General features: G+C 37.1%; 1 protein-coding gene across 13 annotated transcripts in view; it reads left to right on the top strand.

The window, feature by feature from the left end:
• The window catches only part of CASK (calcium/calmodulin dependent serine protein kinase), a 357,703-nt gene that overhangs the window by 122,887 nt on the left and 213,373 nt on the right, over window positions 1–21,443 (top strand). For all 13 annotated transcript variants that reach the window (XM_027608009.2, XM_027607997.2, XM_027608005.2 and 10 more), the window contains exon 3: window positions 10,508–10,613. In XM_027608009.2, coding sequence (XP_027463810.1) covers window positions 10,508–10,613 — 106 coding nt within the window. The remainder of the gene's footprint in view (window positions 1–10,507; window positions 10,614–21,443) is intronic.

Here is a 21,443-nt window from a genome sequence, read left to right on the forward strand (position 1 = left end):
AAATAATCCTGTGGTCAAGTTCAGATTCAGTTCTGTATAAGCTATATTACACGATTTTCCCAAAGAATTGTAGATGAAAAACTGCAAAGGAAAAGTAAGTTTAGAACTGTATAGAGGGGGCGCCTAGGTGGCTCAGATGGTTAAGCGTCTGCCTTCGGCTCAGGTCATGATCCCAGGGTCCTGGGATCGAGCCCCACATCAGACTCCTGGCTCAGCAGGGAGCCTGCTTCTCCTTCTGCCCCTGCTCATGCTCGCTCTTTCTCTCTCTCTCTCTCTCTCTCTCTCTCTCTCTGTGTCTTCAAATGAATAAATAAAATCTTAAAAAAAAAGAGAACTGCATAGAGATGTGGTTTAGTAATTGCATGTTCACACTGCCAACTTCTTGTCCTCAAACTTGGTTTGATTGACAAACTTGGTTACCATCGGTAAAGGTAGGAAAGAATTATTTCCACCAAAGATGGTCAAAGGGAAAGGACACAGAACTTACTGTGCACATGCTCTGTGTCACACACCATGACAAGCACTTCTCCATACTTTATTAACCATCCAGGGCTAACTTAAACTCCATATGAGAGCTATTCTCTTACTCCTTCAATTTTTTTTTAATTTTATTTTATTATGTTATGTTAGTCACCATACAATACATCATTAGTTTTTGATGTAGTGATCCACGATTCATTGTTTTCGTAAAGATGAGGAAACTGATGTTCGGGGTTATGCATCTATTAAGTCATGGAGATAAGACTTAAAGATGGACCTTTTGGGGGCACCTGGGTGGCTTATCAGTTAATCAAGACCAACTCTTGATTTCAGCTTGGGTCATGATCTCAGGGTCGTGAGATTGAGCCCTGCATTGGGCTCTGCGATGGGTGTGAAGCCTGCTTAAGATTCTCTCTCTCCAGGGCGCCTGGGTGGCTCAGTTGGTTAAGCATCTGCCTTCGGCTCTGGTCATGATCCCGGGGTCCTGGGATCGAGCCCCACATCGGGCTCCCTGCCTCTCCCTCTGCCTCTTCCCCCCAGCTTGTGCTTTCTCTCACTCACTATAGTCTCTCTCTCAGTCAAATAAAATCTTTAAAAAAAAAAACTCTTTCCCTCTGCCCCTCCCCCTGCTCGTGTGTGCACACGCGCTCTCTCTCTCTCTCTGTCTTTTAAAAAAAAGTTAGGCCTTTTGACTACAAATCTGTTGCTCTATTGTATCATAACTGCCTCCCTATAGAAGAGTGTTAGCATTTGGAAAGACAAGTGCCAGATCTGTGGAAAGAGGGTGACCAACCATTTCGGTTTGCTTGGGATTGAGGGCAGGTTCTCAGGACACAGAACCTTCAATGTGACAACTGGGAAGTCCCAGGCAAACCAGGATGAGTTGATACCCTTCTGGAAAAGTCAATTCTGTGAAATAAGCCTTTATGTAGAATGACCTAAATAAGATCTTGATTGTTTTTGTTTCCCATAATATTGAGACCTGAATTAGGTCTCTTGTTACTACCAAGTGCCAAATGGATTCTTAAGTGAAGAGGAGGGTTTAAGGCCCTGCCTGACTTCCTTCTACTTGTTCTTACTGGCTCGGAACATCCTCCCTTGCCAGGGTTGCACTCAACTGTGTGTGAATCAGATGCTAGAAGCCTCTGCCTCCATCTGAATTTCTAAGGGGACTTATGTTTTACCCAGTCCAAGATTTGATGAAATGACAAAAGAGCTGTTAAGAAAAAAGCCAAAGAAGGCAGGTTGATTATAAACATACATTCTTTAAAGGGTAAGGAAATACATATCCTGGCATTCAGCCTACAACAAATGGGGAAAACGCTTAGCATAAATAGGTAAAATCTATTTTGTGTGCGTAAACATACTCTAATTAATAAAGAATTTATATTGTTTTGATATCAAGATGGGAAATAGGAAATTGGACCACATGGAATCCAAGGGAACTTTCTGTAAATTTTCATGCATTCCACAGAGTAAAGTGCTAGGTTTGGAGCAGAAGCTAAAATGATATGGGGAATATTACTTTTTTTTTTTTAATCTAGTAATGGTTATCCTCAAATCATGCCCATTATTATCCCACTAACCTCAGGAGTGCCCATTGTAAGGAGGCACTAGCTTCCATGGCTTTCCAGTTTCACCAGTGCTCTTGTGGCCTCCAGAAGCTGGGCTACATGATTACCTGTCATGATCTTGATCCTTGGACCATCACTATCTAGGTCAATCTCTTAGGCTTTTGTGCTTCCCTTAAGTCTTACTGCAGAACCTTTTGGGGCAGAGTATCTGTCACATTAACAGATTTATAAAATGGTCTCTGATCCCAAATTAGTTAAAAATTTCTGATCTAGATAGCTGCCACATTTTCAGCTACTTAAGTATGCTACTTCCTGGTTTTGTAGAAAAGATGAAATGAAGACAGATTGTTCTAAGGGTAAAGCAGTGTATTAATTTACTTAAAGTTTTACTTTAAAAAGGAGAAATACGGCCTTTTCAGAACTCCCTATGTTTCCCTTAGTCCACAATTTCACTGTGTACAAAAAGTATCCTCTACCTGCAGCCACTTTACACAACCGTCAGCAATTCTGCTTTGAAACAAAAAAATTCTACTCTTTGAAGCTTCTTGATTAGTTTTTTTTTTAATTAAAACTATAAGGCAAGCTTCTTATATTACATACACCTATTAGCCATTTGAAGCTATTCATATCAATCTGATTTTGGCAGTGGCCCAACAAAATAAAGAAATCATTTGGTGGTTGAGGCCGCGAGTCTGCAGGGCTCTCCATAATCCCTGATTTCAAGTTGTTATTTATCAAAACAGTTAGCTTACTGTTTTTATTGATCCTTTTCGCAAGGAGTACATACATCAGTACTTAGGTTTTACTATAAATTTGATGTTTTACTATTTTTATGAGATGTGTTGATAAAAGGATTCTGCTGGATGGGGAAACCCATATTTAAAAAAACAAAACTGATAAAACAAATTCACTATGCCACAGAGAATCTTGGCCTCAGTAATTCTTTTATTTATGTATTAGCACAGACTACAAATTGCTTTCTGGGGAAACGTTTGGTCTTGCTGGCGGTGTTTCCTGGGCTGGTCCTGTCCTGGAGGAAGGAGGGGTAGGGGGAAGTCAGTAGTAAGGAAGCCTATCCTGGCCCATATGTTTGTTGAACTCCTCAGCTATCAGTAAGTAAATAAAAATAGAAGGTAATGATAGGTAACATAATTAGTATAAAGTACAGGTATGTGGGTAACAGTTTTTGACTGAGACATATTAGTTGAATTCCTGTCTTATTGCAGGAACTTTCTTTGTAAACTTTATTGAATAAAAATTTACGCACCATAAAATGAACCTATTTAAGTGTTCAGTCCATTGGCTTCTAACAAATATATACACTGTCATTCCATAAAGTTCCTTCATGCTCCTAACGGGTATGTTTTTTTAGCCTCTAATGTTGAAAAGTAAGTGAGGCATAAACTGATATTTGTCTAATTTTCTTTTATAAAATTAGGGGTACCATTTGGAAATAGGTTTCTGATTTTTTATAATAGTAAAGTGCCCCATCTTTCCACCTTTTTGCAAAGCTTTTGGTTTACACTTCCCAAAAGGAAAAACAACAGAGAAATTGCACCTTCTATAAATGTTTAAAATACTGTATTTCTGTCTTTGTAATGTACAAAATATCTTAAGAAGGGTCGTTTATTTACTTGGGAAAATCTCTAATACTGGAGCTTTATTTGGTTTGGATTTCAGTAACCTCTGCCTTTTCCTTTTATCTGTATAATTAACATCTTACTAGTTGAGTGCAAAACAGATTTTCACCAAATCCATGGTTGAGTAACTCCTTGAATAGAAGATTCAGTTATATCTAAGAAACAAATAATTTGGTTTCTGTTTAACCTAATGTTGGCTCTTATCCACAAATGGCTTTTTAAGCAAATGCTCTTCTTTCAGGATTTTAACATCTCAGAAGATAAATATTAGTAAAGATCATTGAATTGGTCACCTATAATCTTTATTAATATCTAATTAGTACTAAAGTTCAGTGATTTATAGTACTTCAGTATTGATTAGGAATGACCTGGAGTTTTTTAAAATATAAGTCCCTAGAAAATAAATGGCACTTTCGATAATTATTTGCCAAACTCATCCTAATGAAGAGTGAGAGGGAAGACAAGTAGTTCTCAGAATAATTGGAGTTATTCAATACTTTACAGCCATTAGTTGTTTATAAATACAGTGTTGAATTGAGTTTAAAGTTGATATTCAACTGGGCAGGCTGCTTTAATGTATTTATCAGAACTGAAAATTCTTTGGGAAATATATTACCAAAACCCCACTGATTTGTAAATGCTTAATGCAGTTAACATTGATTTCTAATACTTTTGCCTATTTAAGAAAAAATTTTATATCAACATTCTCAATAAATGGTATGCTGCTTCCTTTCTTCAAAAAAATATGGGCAAGAATTCAAAGACATTAGAAGCTGCTTGGATTTCTCTTTGTAAAAAAAGATAATAAAATGTATAGGGTGGTAGTAAAATGTGTAAAAGATCAAAGAAATAATGAGTTTGCAGTTCACCCAGATTGGTGTGTGGGCTTGTCTGGGCCTCTGGTCATCCACTGGTTGAGAAGGTCAACTCTCCTGATTTATAGGAAGATAGCCTCATTAAAGCCAGCCTGACCTGTATTACTGCCAAAGGCAGTGGGGATCCTTAGTCTTTGAGTTGATTATTATATAAAGGTGGAACTCAGCAACAGAATTTGACTTTGTTTCTATAATCCTTCCAAGATTCTGCTCAGATTCCCCTTTTGAAATATCATATGGTCATTAATTTTAGTACACCAAGGAAAAAATGTTGAGTCAATAATGACTTTCATTTACTTATTTTGTTATTAATATTGATTCAACTGAACACATTAATTCCTGTCCTAATTATTTCTGTGATTAAATTAGAATATTCTTTATGTGTATTTGGAGCCCGGACTCAGCTCTTAGTAAATTTTGCTAACCATCAAGTTTCTAACACAACCCAGAAATTGGAAATAAATGACAATATTTATGCATTTGTCAGGAAAGGAGCAGTGTCTAGTCTAATCATCGTTGGTGACTGTGCAGGCTGACATAAACTGGTTCCGTAGCAGTCTTGAAGGCTTGTCACCCAAGTTAGTGTTACCTCATTAGCACTGTTGTGGGATTGGATCTCACGTGAAAACTGTACAGCCCCAGGAGCCATTGTGGTGTGATAAAAAGAGCCCTAGACTTCCATTATTAGTCCTGCTTCCTTTATTTACTATTTGTGTGATTTCAGCAACTTCTTCATCTCACTGAACCCTGGACCTCAGTTTCCTCCTCGATAAAATGGGAATAGTGTATTTATCTCACAGGACTATTATACTTAAATTAAACAAGGATTTATAGAGGGGCGCTTAAACTCTCAAATGTTGCATTGAATAGTCTAAGGTCATTCAGTAAATTTGGAAGTGTATAAAGGGCAGGAATGTACAGTAGATGTTGACCGCTGTTTTTGTGTTTGGTAGATTAAACAAGATAAAATAATTTAAAACTACCAAATGAAGGACTTAGATTAACAATAGTGAAGGAATTCCAGATTGAAGTTGTTAAGTGAGGGATTTGGATTATTAAAAGTAGAGTTTCCTTCTATGGAAATGTTTTTTTAAAAACACATCTTCTGAGTTTAGAATCTTTTTTGAATGACTGGATGACTTTACAAGTATCTATGTAGGAAATGCAGGAGAACTCATTGCTGAGAGAGGATAAGAATTAAAGTCAATTTAGCTAGAGCTACACCATTCCAGTTTGGTAGCCATTAGCCATGTTGTGGCTATGAGCCTTTGAAATACGGCTGGCCCAAATTTAGGTGTGCCATAAATGTAAAAGATGACCAGATCTCAAAGACTTAGTACAGAAAAGAAACATATTTATAATTTTAATATATGTTAAATATTACTTTGGATTTATTAGATTGCATAAAATATGTTATTAAAATAAGTTTTGCTTATTTCTTTTTACTTTTTATAAATGTGGCTACTGGAAAATTTTAAATTATGTATATGGCTCACGTTATACTTCTGTTGGACAGTGCTGATCTAAAGAATAGCTCTGTGCAAGCTAACTCTTAAATTTAGATCCTTTTAAGTTTGGATATTGAGGTCAAGATTGCTACTCTAATACTAAGAATGTCAGAAGTCGTTTCTTCAATCCTATTTGTAAATACCCAAATTAGTTTTGACCCATGGTCACATTTACTTGTTGCAGAATTGTGGTACTCTGAAAGTGGCATCCAACTTTTAAAAGACGGTGTGAAGATAATATGAGGAATTCTTAATCTCAGGAAACAAACTGAGGGTTGCTGGAGTGGTGGGGGGGTGGGAGGGAGGGGGTGGCTGGGTGATAGACATTGGGGAGGGTATGTGCTATGGGGAGCACTGTGAAGTGTGCAAGACTGTTGAATCACAGATCTGTACTTCTGAAACAAATAATGCAACATATGTTAAGAAAAAAAAAAGAAGAAGATAGCGGGAGGGGAAGAATGAAGGGGAGTAAGTCGGAGGGGGAGACGAACCATGAGAGACGATGGACTCTGAAAAACAAACTGAGGGTTCTAGAGGGGAGGCGGGTGGGGGGATGGGTTAGCCCGGTGATGGGTATTAAAGAGGGCACATTCTGCGTGGAGCACTGGGTGTTATGCACAAACAATGAATCATGGAACGCTACATCAAAAACTAATGATGTAATGTATGGCGATTAACAACAATAAAAAATTATTAAAAAATAAATAAAAATAAAAGACGGTGTGAAGAATTCTCCTATCACAAGAACAACTAGTAGTAGAATGAATAATACTTTCCAGGAAACTTCTTTTTATTTATTTTTTTAAGATGTTATTTTTAAGTAATCTCTACACCTAACATGGGGCTTGAACTCATGACCCCAAGATTAAGAGTCCGTCACATGCCTCAACGACTGAGCCAGCCAGACACCCCAGGAAATGTCTTTTTAAAAGACACCACCTGAAATGGTTTCCTTAACTCTTCCTTGCTTGAGGAACAGACTGGAGAGGTCAAGGCTGCAGGGAAGAGTTGCTTTACTGTTGGACGCCCAAGGTTCTTAGGAAACTGGTAGTGGCGGTGGTAGTACTCATATATAGCAGACTGATTTAATTTAAGTGTGTTTCTCCAATCACGGTCAGAAAACTAAATACTATCCATATTATTAGTACCCCTTTTAAAGGGAAATAAATGGACTATTATAGGTACATAGTTAAATATCAGGGCACTAAACATAGAAATAGATTATTTTTTAAACCTTTTAAATGTCAAAGATTACAAATACAAATACAAAATGAAAAGATTTAAGAACTGTGGAGAGAATTACCAGTTACTATGGACAAAGTAGTACCTTAAAACAGCCATGGTAACTCCGTCAGGGCACTCACAGGAATGTTCTGTGCTAGCTGTCTCAGAGCAGTTAATCACAACTTCAAATCATTATCACCTACTTTTGAATTCCTTGCTACTCTGCCTCATGAGTTGATTTGTAGGAAAATGCTATTTTTAGTTTGCTGTATCAGCAAGGACTTAATAGCACTTAATAAATACATCTTTAATTCATATTCACATCTAAAAACAAGCATTCTGAATTTAACGCTCCTGGAATCCATAGTTTGAATGCTTATATAATGCATTTGTGTTTTTCAAACCATGATTTTCCATTTGGGCTATTTAATATGCCCATTTAATCAATATTTGAATTATGGAAAATGGTGCCATAATTATCTGAGATGTAAACCATCTTTTGCATCATTGCCCTTATAATTTCAAATATCTTTTTATGTTGTTAGTTTTGTACTGTTCAGTGCTCTGCTTTTTAGTTCCTGAAATGCCAGATCCAGTGATGTTTAAATTGCTTTAGTCTTTGATGGGAGGGTCTGTAGCAATTCTGCCTTCATTTTGAGGGTGGGTAGATGATGAGAGACTAGGCCAGGAGCATGTTCAGCTGCATACCAAGCAGAAAGGCGCAGGTCTGGTGGGAGGGGTCTTTAGAGCAGCTGCTTCTACTTGCAGTCCTTTGGTACAAGAGATGTGGCACATGGCAAAATGAGTGTGGAAGTTGCAACACACTGTAGTTACATGAAAGGGGCAAAATTAAAAATAAACGTTAAAATGGGTAATAAAACTCCTGAGCTTTTCATAAAATCAGGAGGCAGAACATTCTTGAAGGAGGAGAGAAAAAAAAAAAAACTGCAGGTATCTGATTTATGTCTCCTGGCTTCAGCCTGGCTTTCTAGCACACTTGTCAAAAGCCTTCCTCACACTTAGGACTTCTCTGCACAAAATCCACACCTGATTCACACCTCTCCTCTCCTGCAGGACCTTCCCAAGCACTTTTGGAGCTGGAGACCATCTTTCATGTGCCTCTGACCTCTTCCTTTCCCACGAACACTGAGCCACCCTGCCCCTCAGCCCCGCAGTGTTACATTCTGCACACTCCTTCCATGCCCATTTTTTCTTTCTTTTTTTTTTAAGCTTTATTTATTTATTTTAAGGAGAGAGCATGAGCAAATGGGAGGAGGGGCAGAGGGAGAGGGAGAGAGAAAATCTCAAGCAGACTCCCCACTGAGCACAGAGCCTGATGCAGGGCTCCATCTCAGGACCCTGAGATCATGACCTGAGCCGGAAGAGTCACCCAGGCGCCATTCTTGCATGGGAATCTTACCGCTGCCCCCTGAAGGCAATTGAGTAGACTCTGCAGGTCCTCTGCATCATCTATGACGTGCCCCATTTCATCTGCAATAAGGAAGGCATTTGTAGAGGGTAACAGTCAGCTGGCAAGTGAGAGGCCCAGCACCGAGTTTCCAGCTGTAGATCCCATGGGCTTTTCATCACTGCCACTTACACAGTGTTCCCTTTAAAACAGCAAAAACAGAAAAATCAAACCTTCTTTGGCTTTGCTGTTCCTTTCCTACAGCCAGATTCTTCTAATTTGATCATGTCTAAACCTGGCATGGCATTGTGGAAGGACTGATGACTTTGGAGTTGGACAGGCCAGGGCTCAGACCTCCCCATTGTGGTAGCTATGTGATCTTGAACACATTTCTAAGCCTTAGCTTCCTAACCTGTAAAGTATCTACCTCATAGGGTTGTTGGCTCAGCAAGGGTAATGACTCTATTAAGTACTTAGCCCAGTGAGAAACATGATAAATTTTAATCTGTTAGGACATAATTGTCTCCTGCATACCGACTTCAAACCTGACCTCTCCACAGAATTTGATCTTGCCCAGAATGCTAATGGTCTTTTCTGGCTGACTCTTACAGCCTTTTCTTAGCCCTCTCCAACTACTCATGCCTTAATTCCCTCTATTCCGTTGACTTTCTTAATATTGTATTATTGATTCTTCCTTTTCTGGTGGCTTCTCTTTTGTCTAATTTACTGACTTCTTTTCCTCATTCTACCTGTACGTAAGTCTTCCATGGTTCAATCTGCAGTGATTGCTCTTATTGACAAGGCTAAGTTGAATTAATAAATCAGAGAGGAAATAACATTATCTCTTTTGCTTCGTGTATTACATCCTCAGCCTTGGTTCTTCTTCACCTGTTTGCCTTCTACTTCCAGATATAAAAATGTCACATTAGATTTTATTCACCTGCAAACAGGTAAAACTCCAGCACTATTAACACAGGAAGGCTTTAGTTATCTTGTTTCATGTGGACATGGCAAGTGATACCTATGCCCAAAATGTGTTTGTACAATGATGACGATGATATGAACGGTCTTATTTTCCAAATAGTATTCTGTAACTTATGTAATAGTCTTACCTACATTATCTGAATTTGTTCTGCTGAGTTATCAAAGTTTTATAGATGATGTAAAATAAATTTCTGATTTTGATGCTGGGTGGGAGCAGTGCCTTTACTGTTTAAATCGTACTATTTTTTGCCCTTTATTCCATATAATTTCCCTGGTGTGTATCTGTAAATGCTGGATTTTAGGCTAAAGAATAGACAACATATTCTTATCCAATTTAGGGAAAACTAAGAAAATGAGGTACAATTCAAAACAGCAAGTTGAGTTATTATCAGATCAAGAAAGTTATAAATTTTGAGACTTGATTACAAGAGTTTGGGGAAAGTATTTGTGCTATTTACATTTCTTATTAATAAAAGCTGGGGCACCTGGCTGGCTCAGTCGGCAGAGCATGCAACTCTTGATCTCAGGGCCATGAGTTCAAGCGCCACGCTGGGCATAGAGCTTAATTACTTAAATAAATAAAAAGAGCTGACTCTGTAATAGATATAGATAGATTTAGACTAGCAAAAAATGAAAAAGTTATATTGTCAGAGATTTTAAAGGGTAAAAAGTTAAGCTTAGCTTAAATGGGGGATTTCATCTCTTTAGTTAGAGAAGTCTTCATGTTACCATAGATCACATCCATTCATTCATCATTCACTCTGATTGTCTTTTGTTCTTACCTAACAAAGTATGTCCTGTGTTTGTTTTGCAGATCTAAAGCGGGAAGCCAGTATCTGTCATATGCTGAAACATCCCCACATTGTAGAGTTATTGGAGACATATAGCTCAGATGGAATGCTTTACATGGTTTTTGAATTGTGAGTGTACATTTTATTTTCTTAAGGGTTAAAGTTTTAAGCAGTGCTGGTTTGGGATAATGCTAACACTTTTAAAATGTAACAGTAGTTGTGAGCTCATCTGTTTAAGAAAGGTAACAAGAATAAAAGGATTATCTCATCTTAAGGTTCACAATGGCTAAGGAAGCAAAAGTTGGGCATATTTAGTTACCTTCGTTTTTAGTATACTTCAGAGAAGAGGCTGTAGAGAGAAAGAGTTCAGATGAATAACAGGCCCCAAAATATAAAATTCTGACCATAGGCGTCTTATTGAAGAAGACTGGGTTGGGAGTAGAGGTCTCCATGTAGCAAGCCTCTCTGGCAACTAAAAACAAGTAATAACAGACTTGACTTCCTATTTTGGTATAATTACCACATTGGCATATTAAGGAAATTCTGTAGATAACAGTGTGTTTGATTTTAATAAGGCACTTGACATGTTTGCCATATAATTTTTGTCATAAGATGGAGAAATGTGAGCTAAGGATAGTATAACTGGGTAGTTTGTAGCTAATTGGATGATTGTGTCCAAAGAGACTGTATAAAGTCTTATGGGATGGCATCCTATTCTTTCCAAAATTTTCTTCCATGACTTTGATTAGGGTCTCTCACAGGGTGGTAATCAAGGCATTGGCCAGGACTGGAGTCATTTTAAGACTCCACTGGGGATGGATTTGCTTCCAAGCTCACTCACATGGTTGTTGGCAGCAGCCTATTGGACTGAGAGCCTTAGTTCCTCATGAGCCATTGGCCTAGGCTTCCCTGGGTTCCTTGTCACCGGGCCTCTCCATATGGAAGTCAGTCTTGTAACCTAATCTCAGAAATCATACACCATCACTTCTACCATATTCTGTTAGTTAGAAGTAAGTCCCCAGATCCAGCCCACACATAAGGGGAGAGGATTACACAAGGGTGTGAACACCAAGGAGATACTGGTCATCCTTGGGAGCCGTGTAAGATGCTGCCCCCCCCCCCCCCGCCATGGAGGGCTAGCTAATACATTGAATATCTAGATCAAATTTTTAAAATATTTTACAAGTTTGTAGCAAAGGAGCTGAAACAAAGATGAAATTTAAGACCAGTGAATACAAACTCCTTCAGTTATATAAGTACAGGATCACTATAAGCTTAGTTGTAACTGCTTATGTGAAAAAGATGTAAATGTTTTGAAAGGTAGTTGCTGCAGCAGCTTTAAATGGAACCTTTGGCTACATTAATTAAAAATATATAGTATTTAGAACCAAGCTGAGACTCCCACCGTATTGTATACTACCCCTTCTCCCTAGAGTGTTCATAGTAAGCAGGACACTGGTACGCTTCCCAAAGGAAATAACCAGAGTGGGAAAGAGCCTGTAAATTTTGCCCTAGAGTCACAGCCTTCAAAATTTTTGTTGACATACCTGCTAAAAGAATTTTGAAAACCATGTACCTCCTCACATACTTTTGAGTTGATATATAAAAACTTCTATTGTGAGGCTATCATTTTTAGTGGTCTGTGTATTCTTTTAAATATATTTTCCTCTGAACGGTAGATCAGCACCTTTATCTCATTCAATTTATGGAAAATGTCTGCTATGTGACCTAAATGGCAGAGCTAGTCATCATTGTCAAGCCAGTCAGCCAAATCAGACTCACTGTCAGAGAAAAATCTGCCTTCATTTTTCAAACAAAATTAAAGTGTTAATAGACATCCCTGTGACAGTCATCTTACTATTGATTTTTAATTCTAAAATAGATAAGGCTTTGCCATGCATATATTATCTGGATGAAATAAAGTGGCTCTCCTCTTTCTTTCTGAAGCTCTGTTTTGCTCTCAAGTGTTTCTCTCTCAGGAGCTTTGCATCCCCTAGTTGTCTGAAGCTAGGCAGGCTTTTCAGGACGGGTGAGCAGTTCGTCTTTTGAGATGGGCTCGTATGAGTGGAGATGTAAAAGGAAACTCACTAGACCATAGACTTGTTTTCAAACAGATCAAATTATGGCAAGTGAAGAAATGGACACTGATTGCCTTCAAAAGATCCTAATTCTCCTATCTCCTGGAAGGACTTTGGGTACTCCCAGAGATTCCCCAAGTCCCAGTTTGAAGACCATGGAAGAGGTGTTGAAAAGACTGAGAAGCTTTAGTTACTCAAGAATCCATTGGTTTTCTTTTTCTGCCAAGAGAGTCCTCAGAACAAAGGCTGTGGTAAAACATACCGAAAGTCTTCAGTTATTTAAAAGGGTGTCGTATGTAAGAGGATTATATGTTTGTCCAGTGTAGGGTCAGGGGCTGTAACTGGAATCAACAAGCAGCAGGTAGATTCCACCTCTAAGCAAGGAAAGCCCCTGTAGCGATTAGACTAAGTCAGTGAATGAAACAGGCTGTCTCACAGAGTATGCAGTTCCTCACTAGAAATGCTTGCGCTCAAGCTGGACCCATCCAAGGAGGCTAAAGATAAGGGCTTAATTTTGGACTAGAGAGGGCCTCTAGTGTCCCTTCCAATTTTAAGATGTTATAATTCTTTTTTAATAACTTTCTCTGATTTATAATTTTATTCTTTATTCAAGAAACCTGTTTTCGTCTGTATTTTTATTCACTGAGAAAACAAAAAAAAACACAGTTTTATCATATACTCTCAAGTAATGAGCACAGAAAGCAAAATTTTAAGATTCACCTAAATTTCATCATGTTTGCTATTTGTTTCAAAGGGGTCTAAGTGACAGTACAGTAGAGAGATGATCTTTGGTGTTCTAAAACTTGAGTTACTATCCCAGCTCCATCACTTTTACTGATTATGTGACTTTGGCCATGTCTTCTAGCTTCTCTGAGCCAAGGCTGTTTTTTTTTTTACCTTTAAAATCTTAATAAGATTATCAGAACTAGATGTGAATTCACTTTGTAAAATGGTGAAGCGCTCTACAACTGGAAGGTATTGTTTCCAGGGGATTTAGCAAGTTAGTTTTAGTCTCTCCTGTTAAATTATATGAGATTTTATAGAGCTAATTTTTTGTATGAGTCATTTGTCATTGAAATAATTCTTCAGTGGCTATATATGGAGATAAGACTTCATTAAAGTTGCATATCTACTGGTCACCTAATCTCAGTGTTAACCCAAATCACAAGAACGTGGCTTTATAATTTAATTTTCTGAACTTTTTGTTTTGGAAAATTTCAGATAAAAAGAGAATAGTGTGAACCTCAGTGCAGCTGTCACTGAACTTCAACAGTTATCAGCATTTTGCCATTCTTGTTCTGTGTGTCCTTTACTGTTACCTTTTCTTTTTTTCCTGGTGATTTCTAAAGCGATACCATTTCACCTATAAATATTCCTGTTTGGGTTTATAAAGAAGGACTTAAGGTATAGATATAGATAGATACCAGTGCATAATAGTATAATCATACCTTGCAAAATCAACAATCATTTAGTATTAGGTCACATTCGGTTGATGTTCAGTTTTTCCCTAATTGAACATGATTGTTGAACATGAATTTTTAAAAGATCTATTTCTAAATTTAGAATTATTTTATTAGCTCTGGGGATCTGGAAGTGGATTATGAATTCACAGTTAAAATAACTTAGTTATTTCTCAAAAGGGCCAGAAACAAAATAGAAATTTAAAATTGTTCTTTTGTATCGTTTTTTATAAATTCACCTCAACAGTTGTCCTTGTTCACTTTTTTGTGTTCTCTTTGATCTCCTGGGTTTAAAACAAATGAATAAACAAAAGACCAATTTACTAGAAGATTTAAGGTCCTATGGCTCAAAGAGCAAAGCAAAGTAAGTTTGTGTGTGCCTCCACCTACTGGCTAGGTAAGAGATTGTCTCTACAGCTGCAATGTAGACAAAGCTGCTCCAGAATTAGTTCCATATTTCTGGCAATAGATGTAATTCAGGGGCTCGTTGCTCAGCTGATGGGTTATCCGGACCCTTTCCACAGTTTTCTGACCTGCCACCAATACAGAGTAGACAAAGGGAAAACAAATAAAATAAGGTCAGTTGACTTTGCAACTTTTGGCTACTTGGAAACAGCTCTGATAATTTTGATGAAGAAAAAGAAATCCATGACTTTCTTAATAGGTATCCACATCTGCCTTTGCCACAGACTGTTATAACCAACTCTCCTTTTTTTCCCCCTAAGCCAGAGTCATGAAATTATATGGCCCGATCAGGTTGCTTATTATGTTAGAAAACCCATCCAACTAGTTGATACCCATTTAATTACAAATAGTTTTAAGTTTAAAGCATATTCAAATACAGACACTCACAGAAGTAGAGTTTTAGAGCCAGAAAAGATTAAAGCAGTAGTTTTCAAAATTTAACATTGAAAAATCCTGAGGAGAGCTTGTCAAACAAGCTTGTACCCAGGCACCACCCCTAGATACTCAGTTTCAACAACTGTGAGTCCCAAAGTGGGACGTCAAGAGATGATTGACCTTTAAAGTAGGGGCATTACTATTTAGAGACTATGTTGTCATTTTCCCCCAACACACACAGTAGTTTGTTAGAAATTTGCATGTGTTTGCACTAGACCCATTGCTTTGGGATCCATTGCTTTGGGATTACACTTAAATTTGGACTTGTGTGCAGTAGTTTGCTGAAACATATTTAAAAATACAGGTTCGGTTTTGAAGATGGAGCTGCGTTGTGTCACCCCCACTTAAATGATTATTTCTAAGTAACACATTCGGGCTTGTCTTTAGTTAAGGCTTGTCTTTAGATACTTGAGTTAAGCTGTAAATCCTAAATTGGCTGGCCAAGGAATTTTAATTACCTTATTATAGAATGATTACATATACCACAGGGAGACTTTTGTAGTAATTAAATATGGATTTAAAATACATCTGACATGAAAACAATAGTTTGTATCTTTTAAAATAATATTAGCAGCTTGTATTTTTGAAGCTCACAAAGAGATAGACTGATAGCTCTTTTATTTTTTTTAATTTTATTTCTTTTTGGTCTGATGTGTAAGCTTGGGGAAGGGAATATTTGTGGAATTCATTTATGCTGATAGAGTAGAATCGATTTCTACTTACTGGCTAACTTGCCAAGGAAAGGAAAGTATATTTGTTTCATATCAAGCAAGAAAAGTCTGGACTGTGGCATTTAAAAATTATATGAAGATCTGTACATATTTTTATAGCTAGTCTGATTTATTTTGATTTTTTGTTTTTATGTGTAATGATAAAAATTGCTATTCATTCATTCATCACATTTATCAAATGCCTACTTAAGTGCTGGATAATAGGAAATGGTTGGAAAATATCGTTTGGTCCGAGTAAACATCAGAAACTTGATACTTAAGGTAATGCAATAAGATACATGAGAGGATGTAGCTGGGTACCTGCAAAGACCTTTGATAAATACTAGTTGAAAGAAAAAAACTTCTATTATCATAAACTTTTTTAAAAAATTAAACATTTCCCTTAGCTAACTTCACTATATTAAATGTTTAGCTTTAAGAACTATGTGTCGGGGGTCCCCAAGATGCACCCCCAGGTTTGATGATTGACTAAGAGGACTCCTAGGACTCAGCATCTAGTTGTAGTCACAACTGTGATTTATTGCAGCTCAAAGATTCTATAAAGCAAAACCAGCGAAGAGAAAAGGTATATGAGTTGAAGTCCAGGGGCAGCCAGCCACAAGCTTCCAAGGGTCTTCTGCCAGCAACCAGTTGTGATAACACATGTGAAATGTTGCCAACCAGGGAAGCTCATTAGAGACTCAGCACCCAGGTTATTTATTGGGAGCTGGTCATGTAGGCACCCTCTGCCTGGCACGTACCATCTTCCAGCCTCCCCAAGAGAAAGCAGGTGTTCTGGATAAATCATATTGTTTGCACAAACAGTGTAGACACAGTGAGCCATGCTTTCCAGTTAGGACAGGAGGAACCCGTCCAAGTTGCCAGATGCCAATCAAGAGCAAACTAGGTAGATAGGCCTTCCAAGCCCTTCAAAACCTTAGGCCTGCTATCTTAACTCTTTTTTGCACAAAAAAAGAGATAAATGGAAGGGTTTTAAGTTGATAAACTCCAGGATCTGCAAACAAAATATAATTACCTATAAAGAAAATTGCGGAGTACTTTTAACTGTAATTACTGTATCATTTTGACATCTATTAACAGAAAAATGTAGGTGTCCCAATTTTTGTATAAAACAAACCCTAGATTGAGATGCTACAGTGTAGAATAAATTTTAACCTTTGAATGCTCCATTAGAAAACAAACTACATTCTGATGTATACTTATCTTTGAGATGAATTTGAAGTTGTCACTCTGGTAAATTTTTTTGTATGTAAAGGCTGATCTTCAACCACTAAAATTTTGAAATAAGTTTATATACACACAAAATAAAATTCAGGTAATTTTCCATTTTTTAAAAGAAGTTTGTTCATTTAAAGATAAAAATTGTAAGTAGTTTCTAGTGTAAATAATCTTCACAGTACACATACTTCATAGAAATTTAGAAATTGTGGAAAATTATAATGACAAAAATCATACCACTTGCAAAAGTTAATCACAGTGAACATTTTCTTCTACTTATATTCATGATCATAATTGCACTCATTTTATATATGCAGTTTTGTTTCCCGATTCTTTTCACTTACTAATTTTAAGCATTTTGCTATACCGTTCAATGTTTTTTAGATACAGTAGTCTAATTAAAATACCTCAACTATATGCATGTGCCATATTTAATGATTTCCTTATAGTTGGACATTTACTCTGTTTTCCCCATTAGAAGTAATGTTATGATTAATAATATTCTTGTACATAATTACTTGTTCACACCCCGTGATCGCTTTATTTCCTCAAAGTAAGTTTTTAGAAATAGGATTACTGGGTGAAAGAGTGCATGAATACAAAGGAACACCTACATCACACATAGATGTAACCTTTTTTTATACAAACTGTTACATTTAGAAAAATTCATACACGGAACTCTACAGCTTAAGGAATTACGGTAAACTGAACAACCATGTACCAACAACCCAGATCAAGAAATATAACCACTGCCTATAATACTCTTAACCACAGTCCCCTTCCTCTCTCAGAATTACCTTTACTCTAGACCTCGCCTCCATGCTTTCATGTCTATACCATCCATACAGTACCCCTGAGTAGTAGAATTTCAGTGTTATCTTTTAAAATCTTTAAATGAAGTCATACAGCATTTACTCCTTTTTGGTCTGTGAGATTGATCCAGGTTGCTTTGTGTTCCTTCATTTTATGGCTGTATAGTATTGCAGCGAACAAACATTCGCAATTTAACTACTCATTTTAATGTGAGTATGTATTTGGGTTGTTTTCAGATTTGGGTTATTTGGAACAGTGCTGTTGTAAACGAGCTTGTACATATATCCTGGGCATAAACCTGGGAGTGGAACTGATAGGTTTTAGAGTTTATACAACTTCAGTTTTCCAAGATCATACCAAGCTTATTTTCTTTTCTTTCCTTTTTTTTTTTTTTTTAAAGATTTTATTTATTTATTTGACAGAGAGAGACACAGCAAGAGAGGGAACACAAGCAGGGGGAGTGGAAGAGGGAGAAGCAGGCTTCCCGCAGAGCAGGGAGCCCGAGGCGGGGCTCGATCCCAGGACCCTGGGATCATGACCTGAGCCGAAGGCAGATGCTCAACAACTGAGCCACCCAGGCGCCCCCCAAGCTTATTTTCTAAAGTAGATGTATAAACCGACCCTTTACGAATGATATTTGCCTCTCTAAGGTAATTCAAGTCCTGGTTTTCCTGGCACTGCCCCTGTTTAAAAACCTGTTGTTAGTCCTTATTAACAGCACCCTCCTTTTATTCTCATGATTACTTATTGCCTATGCTGCATACCCTTGCTGATACTTGGCATTGTCAGAATTTTTAATTTTTGCCAGTTGGTGTGTAGTAGAATCTCATTGTGATTTCTCCTGATTATTCTTCCCTAATTGCCACTCCGTGACATATCTCTTCATTCTTCCTAGGGTACCTTTAGATTAGCAGAAGTTTGTGATTTTGATACAGTCTAATTTATCAGTTTTTTCTTTTATGGTTACTGTTTTTGGGTTTTGTCTAAGGACTATTTACTACTCTGAGATTATGAAGATATCCTCCTATGCTTTATCATCCATCTGAAATTAATTTGAAGTGTGCTGTGAGGTAGCAGTCCAATTTCATTTCTTTCCATGTAGATATTCAACAATCTCAGCACAATTACTGAAAAGACTGCTCTGCAGTACCACTTTTGCCATAAATCAAGCACCTATATGTGTGTGATTGTTCCCAGGTTCTGTTCTGGTCCAATAGTATATTTGCCTGGCATTGTGCCAAGAGCATGTTGGTTATCTTACTAAGTTCTGGTAACCAGTAGATCAGGGCCTTTTACCTTGTTCTTTTTCAGCCAGTTCTTGAGAGATGTACTTCTCCACATTTTCCATATACATTTTAGAAACAGCTTATCAGTGTACACACACACATACACCCCTGTTGGGATTTTCCCTTCAATTATTGTATCAAATCTTTATAACAGCTTGAGAATAATTGACATGGTTACAATATTGAGTCTTCCAGTTCATGAACATGGTGTCTGTCTTCCCATTTATTTAGATCTTTGATTTCATTCAATAACGTTTTATGCTTTTCTCTGCAGAGGTTGTATACATCTTTCGTTAGAATTATTCTTAGGTATTTGTTTTTAAAGGTAGATTTGTCTCTCTCATCTCCTTTCTCTTTCCCTGCTTCCTTGTATTGACTTTATATTCCTTTCTATTCATCAAGCCGTATCAACCCCAGTAATTTATACATAGAATCACTTGGATTTTCTGCATACCTGATCATATCATCTGTGTATGAGGAGGATTTTGTTTATTCCTTTTCCATTCTTATACATATTTCTTTTTCTGGCCTTTACTGCAATGGATTAAACATTCAGAACAATGATGATAGCAGTTATCTTTATTTCTGATCTTAGAGTTTGCTAAGCATGAATGGATGGCGAATTTTATCAAATGCTTTTTTACTGCATATGTCAAAATGATCATATGACTCCTTTGATCTGTTAATGCAGTGAATTTCATTGATTCTTTGGCTAACCAAACTTGGTCGTGATGTATAATCCTTATATTCCCTTTTATGTATTGCTAGATTTGGTTTGTTATGTGTCTTAGACTTTTTGTATCTATATTTATAGAAAGATTATACTATAATTTTCTTATACTGTCCATACCAGGTCTTTGTATCTAGATTGTCCTAACCTCAAAAAATGAGTTGGGGAGTGTTCTCTGGTTTTGCTTGTTTTGTTTTCTTTATGATTGGTAGAACTTACCTATAGACCCGTTCAGGCCAGACTTTTGTGAGAAGAGTTTTCATTTCTGATTGAATTCCTTCAATATTTATAGGAATATTTGGTTTTCTATTTATTACCCTCACTTTGGGTGAATTGTATTTTGCTAGGGATGAGTGCATTTTATTGAAACTTTTTAAGCAGTTTTGGCACAAATTGGTTCATAATATCTCTGCAGGATCTTTTCCATTCTTTCATAATTTGTGCCTTTTCTTTTTCCTTCTCAGCCTTGCTAGATATTTGCCAGTTTTATCGGTCTTTTTTTTTTTTAAGGATTTTATTTATTTATTTGAGAGAGAGAATGAGATAGAGAGAGAGCATGAGAGGGGAGAGGGTCAGAGGGAGAAGCAGACTCCCCGCTGAGCAGGGAGCCCGATGCGGGACTCGATCCTGGGACTCCAGGATCATGACCTGAGCCGAAGGCAGTCGCTTAACCAACTGAGCCACCCAGGCGCCCTTATCGGTCTTTTAAACGATGACTTTTAGCTTTGTTAATCCTTTTCATTGCGTATTTATGTTCTGTTTCAGTAATTTCTGTTTGTTGTTATTTTTGTCCTTCTACTTTGGGTTTAATTTTCTAGGGGTTGTTTCCTCCCTTTTAAGTTTCAACATTTTTGTACCTGTAGGTTTTAGATGTGTCTCTTATTTAAAAGCATATAATTTTTCTTATTCTAGACGCCCTATCTTTGTCTTTTAATTGGAGCATTTAGTACATTGACACTTAATGATATTTGGGGATAGTTGATTTATGTCTGTGGTATTCTTATGTGCTTTCTATTGTACCACCTATTATGTATTTCTTTTCTTTGCCTTCCCTGACTTATTTGGGTCAATTCAATATGTTTTATCATTCTGTTTCTCTCTATTAATTTGGAAATTTAAGTATTCTTTTCTGTTATCTTCGTGTGTACCTCAAGAATTACAGCACAACTCCCTGATGCATCGTGCTCTAATATTGATACCATGATTGTCTTCCTGAATAGTACAAGCACTGTAGAACACATGAATTTGATGTAATGCCCCTCCTTTGACTTACAGGCTGTTGTTTTCATGTATTTACATTGTGTGCCTGAATACGTAAGCTACATGTTTTTACATTACTCCGCACTTGTCCTTTCTTTGTTCATTATTCTTTCAGCATCTCTAAGGTTTTATCTGGATTCATTTTCCCTGTGTCAGTCTGCTGGGTGCAAACTGTCCATTTTTATTAGTTTCAGAATTTCCTTCTATCCCCTTCAGTCTTGAAGGATATTCACTGAGTAGAGAATTCTAGGTCGGCATTTTCTTTCCATTAGATATCATTCTGCTGTCTTCCGGCTTCCATTGATGTTGAGAATTCAGGTAGCAGTCTGTCACTAATCTAAGAATGATCTCTATTTCACAGGTTATTAAAAAATGTTTTCTTTATCTTTCGTTTGTGGATATGTGGGTGGGTGTCTTAGTCCTGCCTTCTCTTGAATCAGTGTACTGATACTATTTGTTGTTATGGAAAATTTTCAGCCATTA

This window comes from Zalophus californianus, chromosome X (assembly GCF_009762305.2).
Source record: "Zalophus californianus isolate mZalCal1 chromosome X, mZalCal1.pri.v2, whole genome shotgun sequence".
NCBI lineage: Eukaryota > Metazoa > Chordata > Mammalia > Carnivora > Otariidae > Zalophus > Zalophus californianus.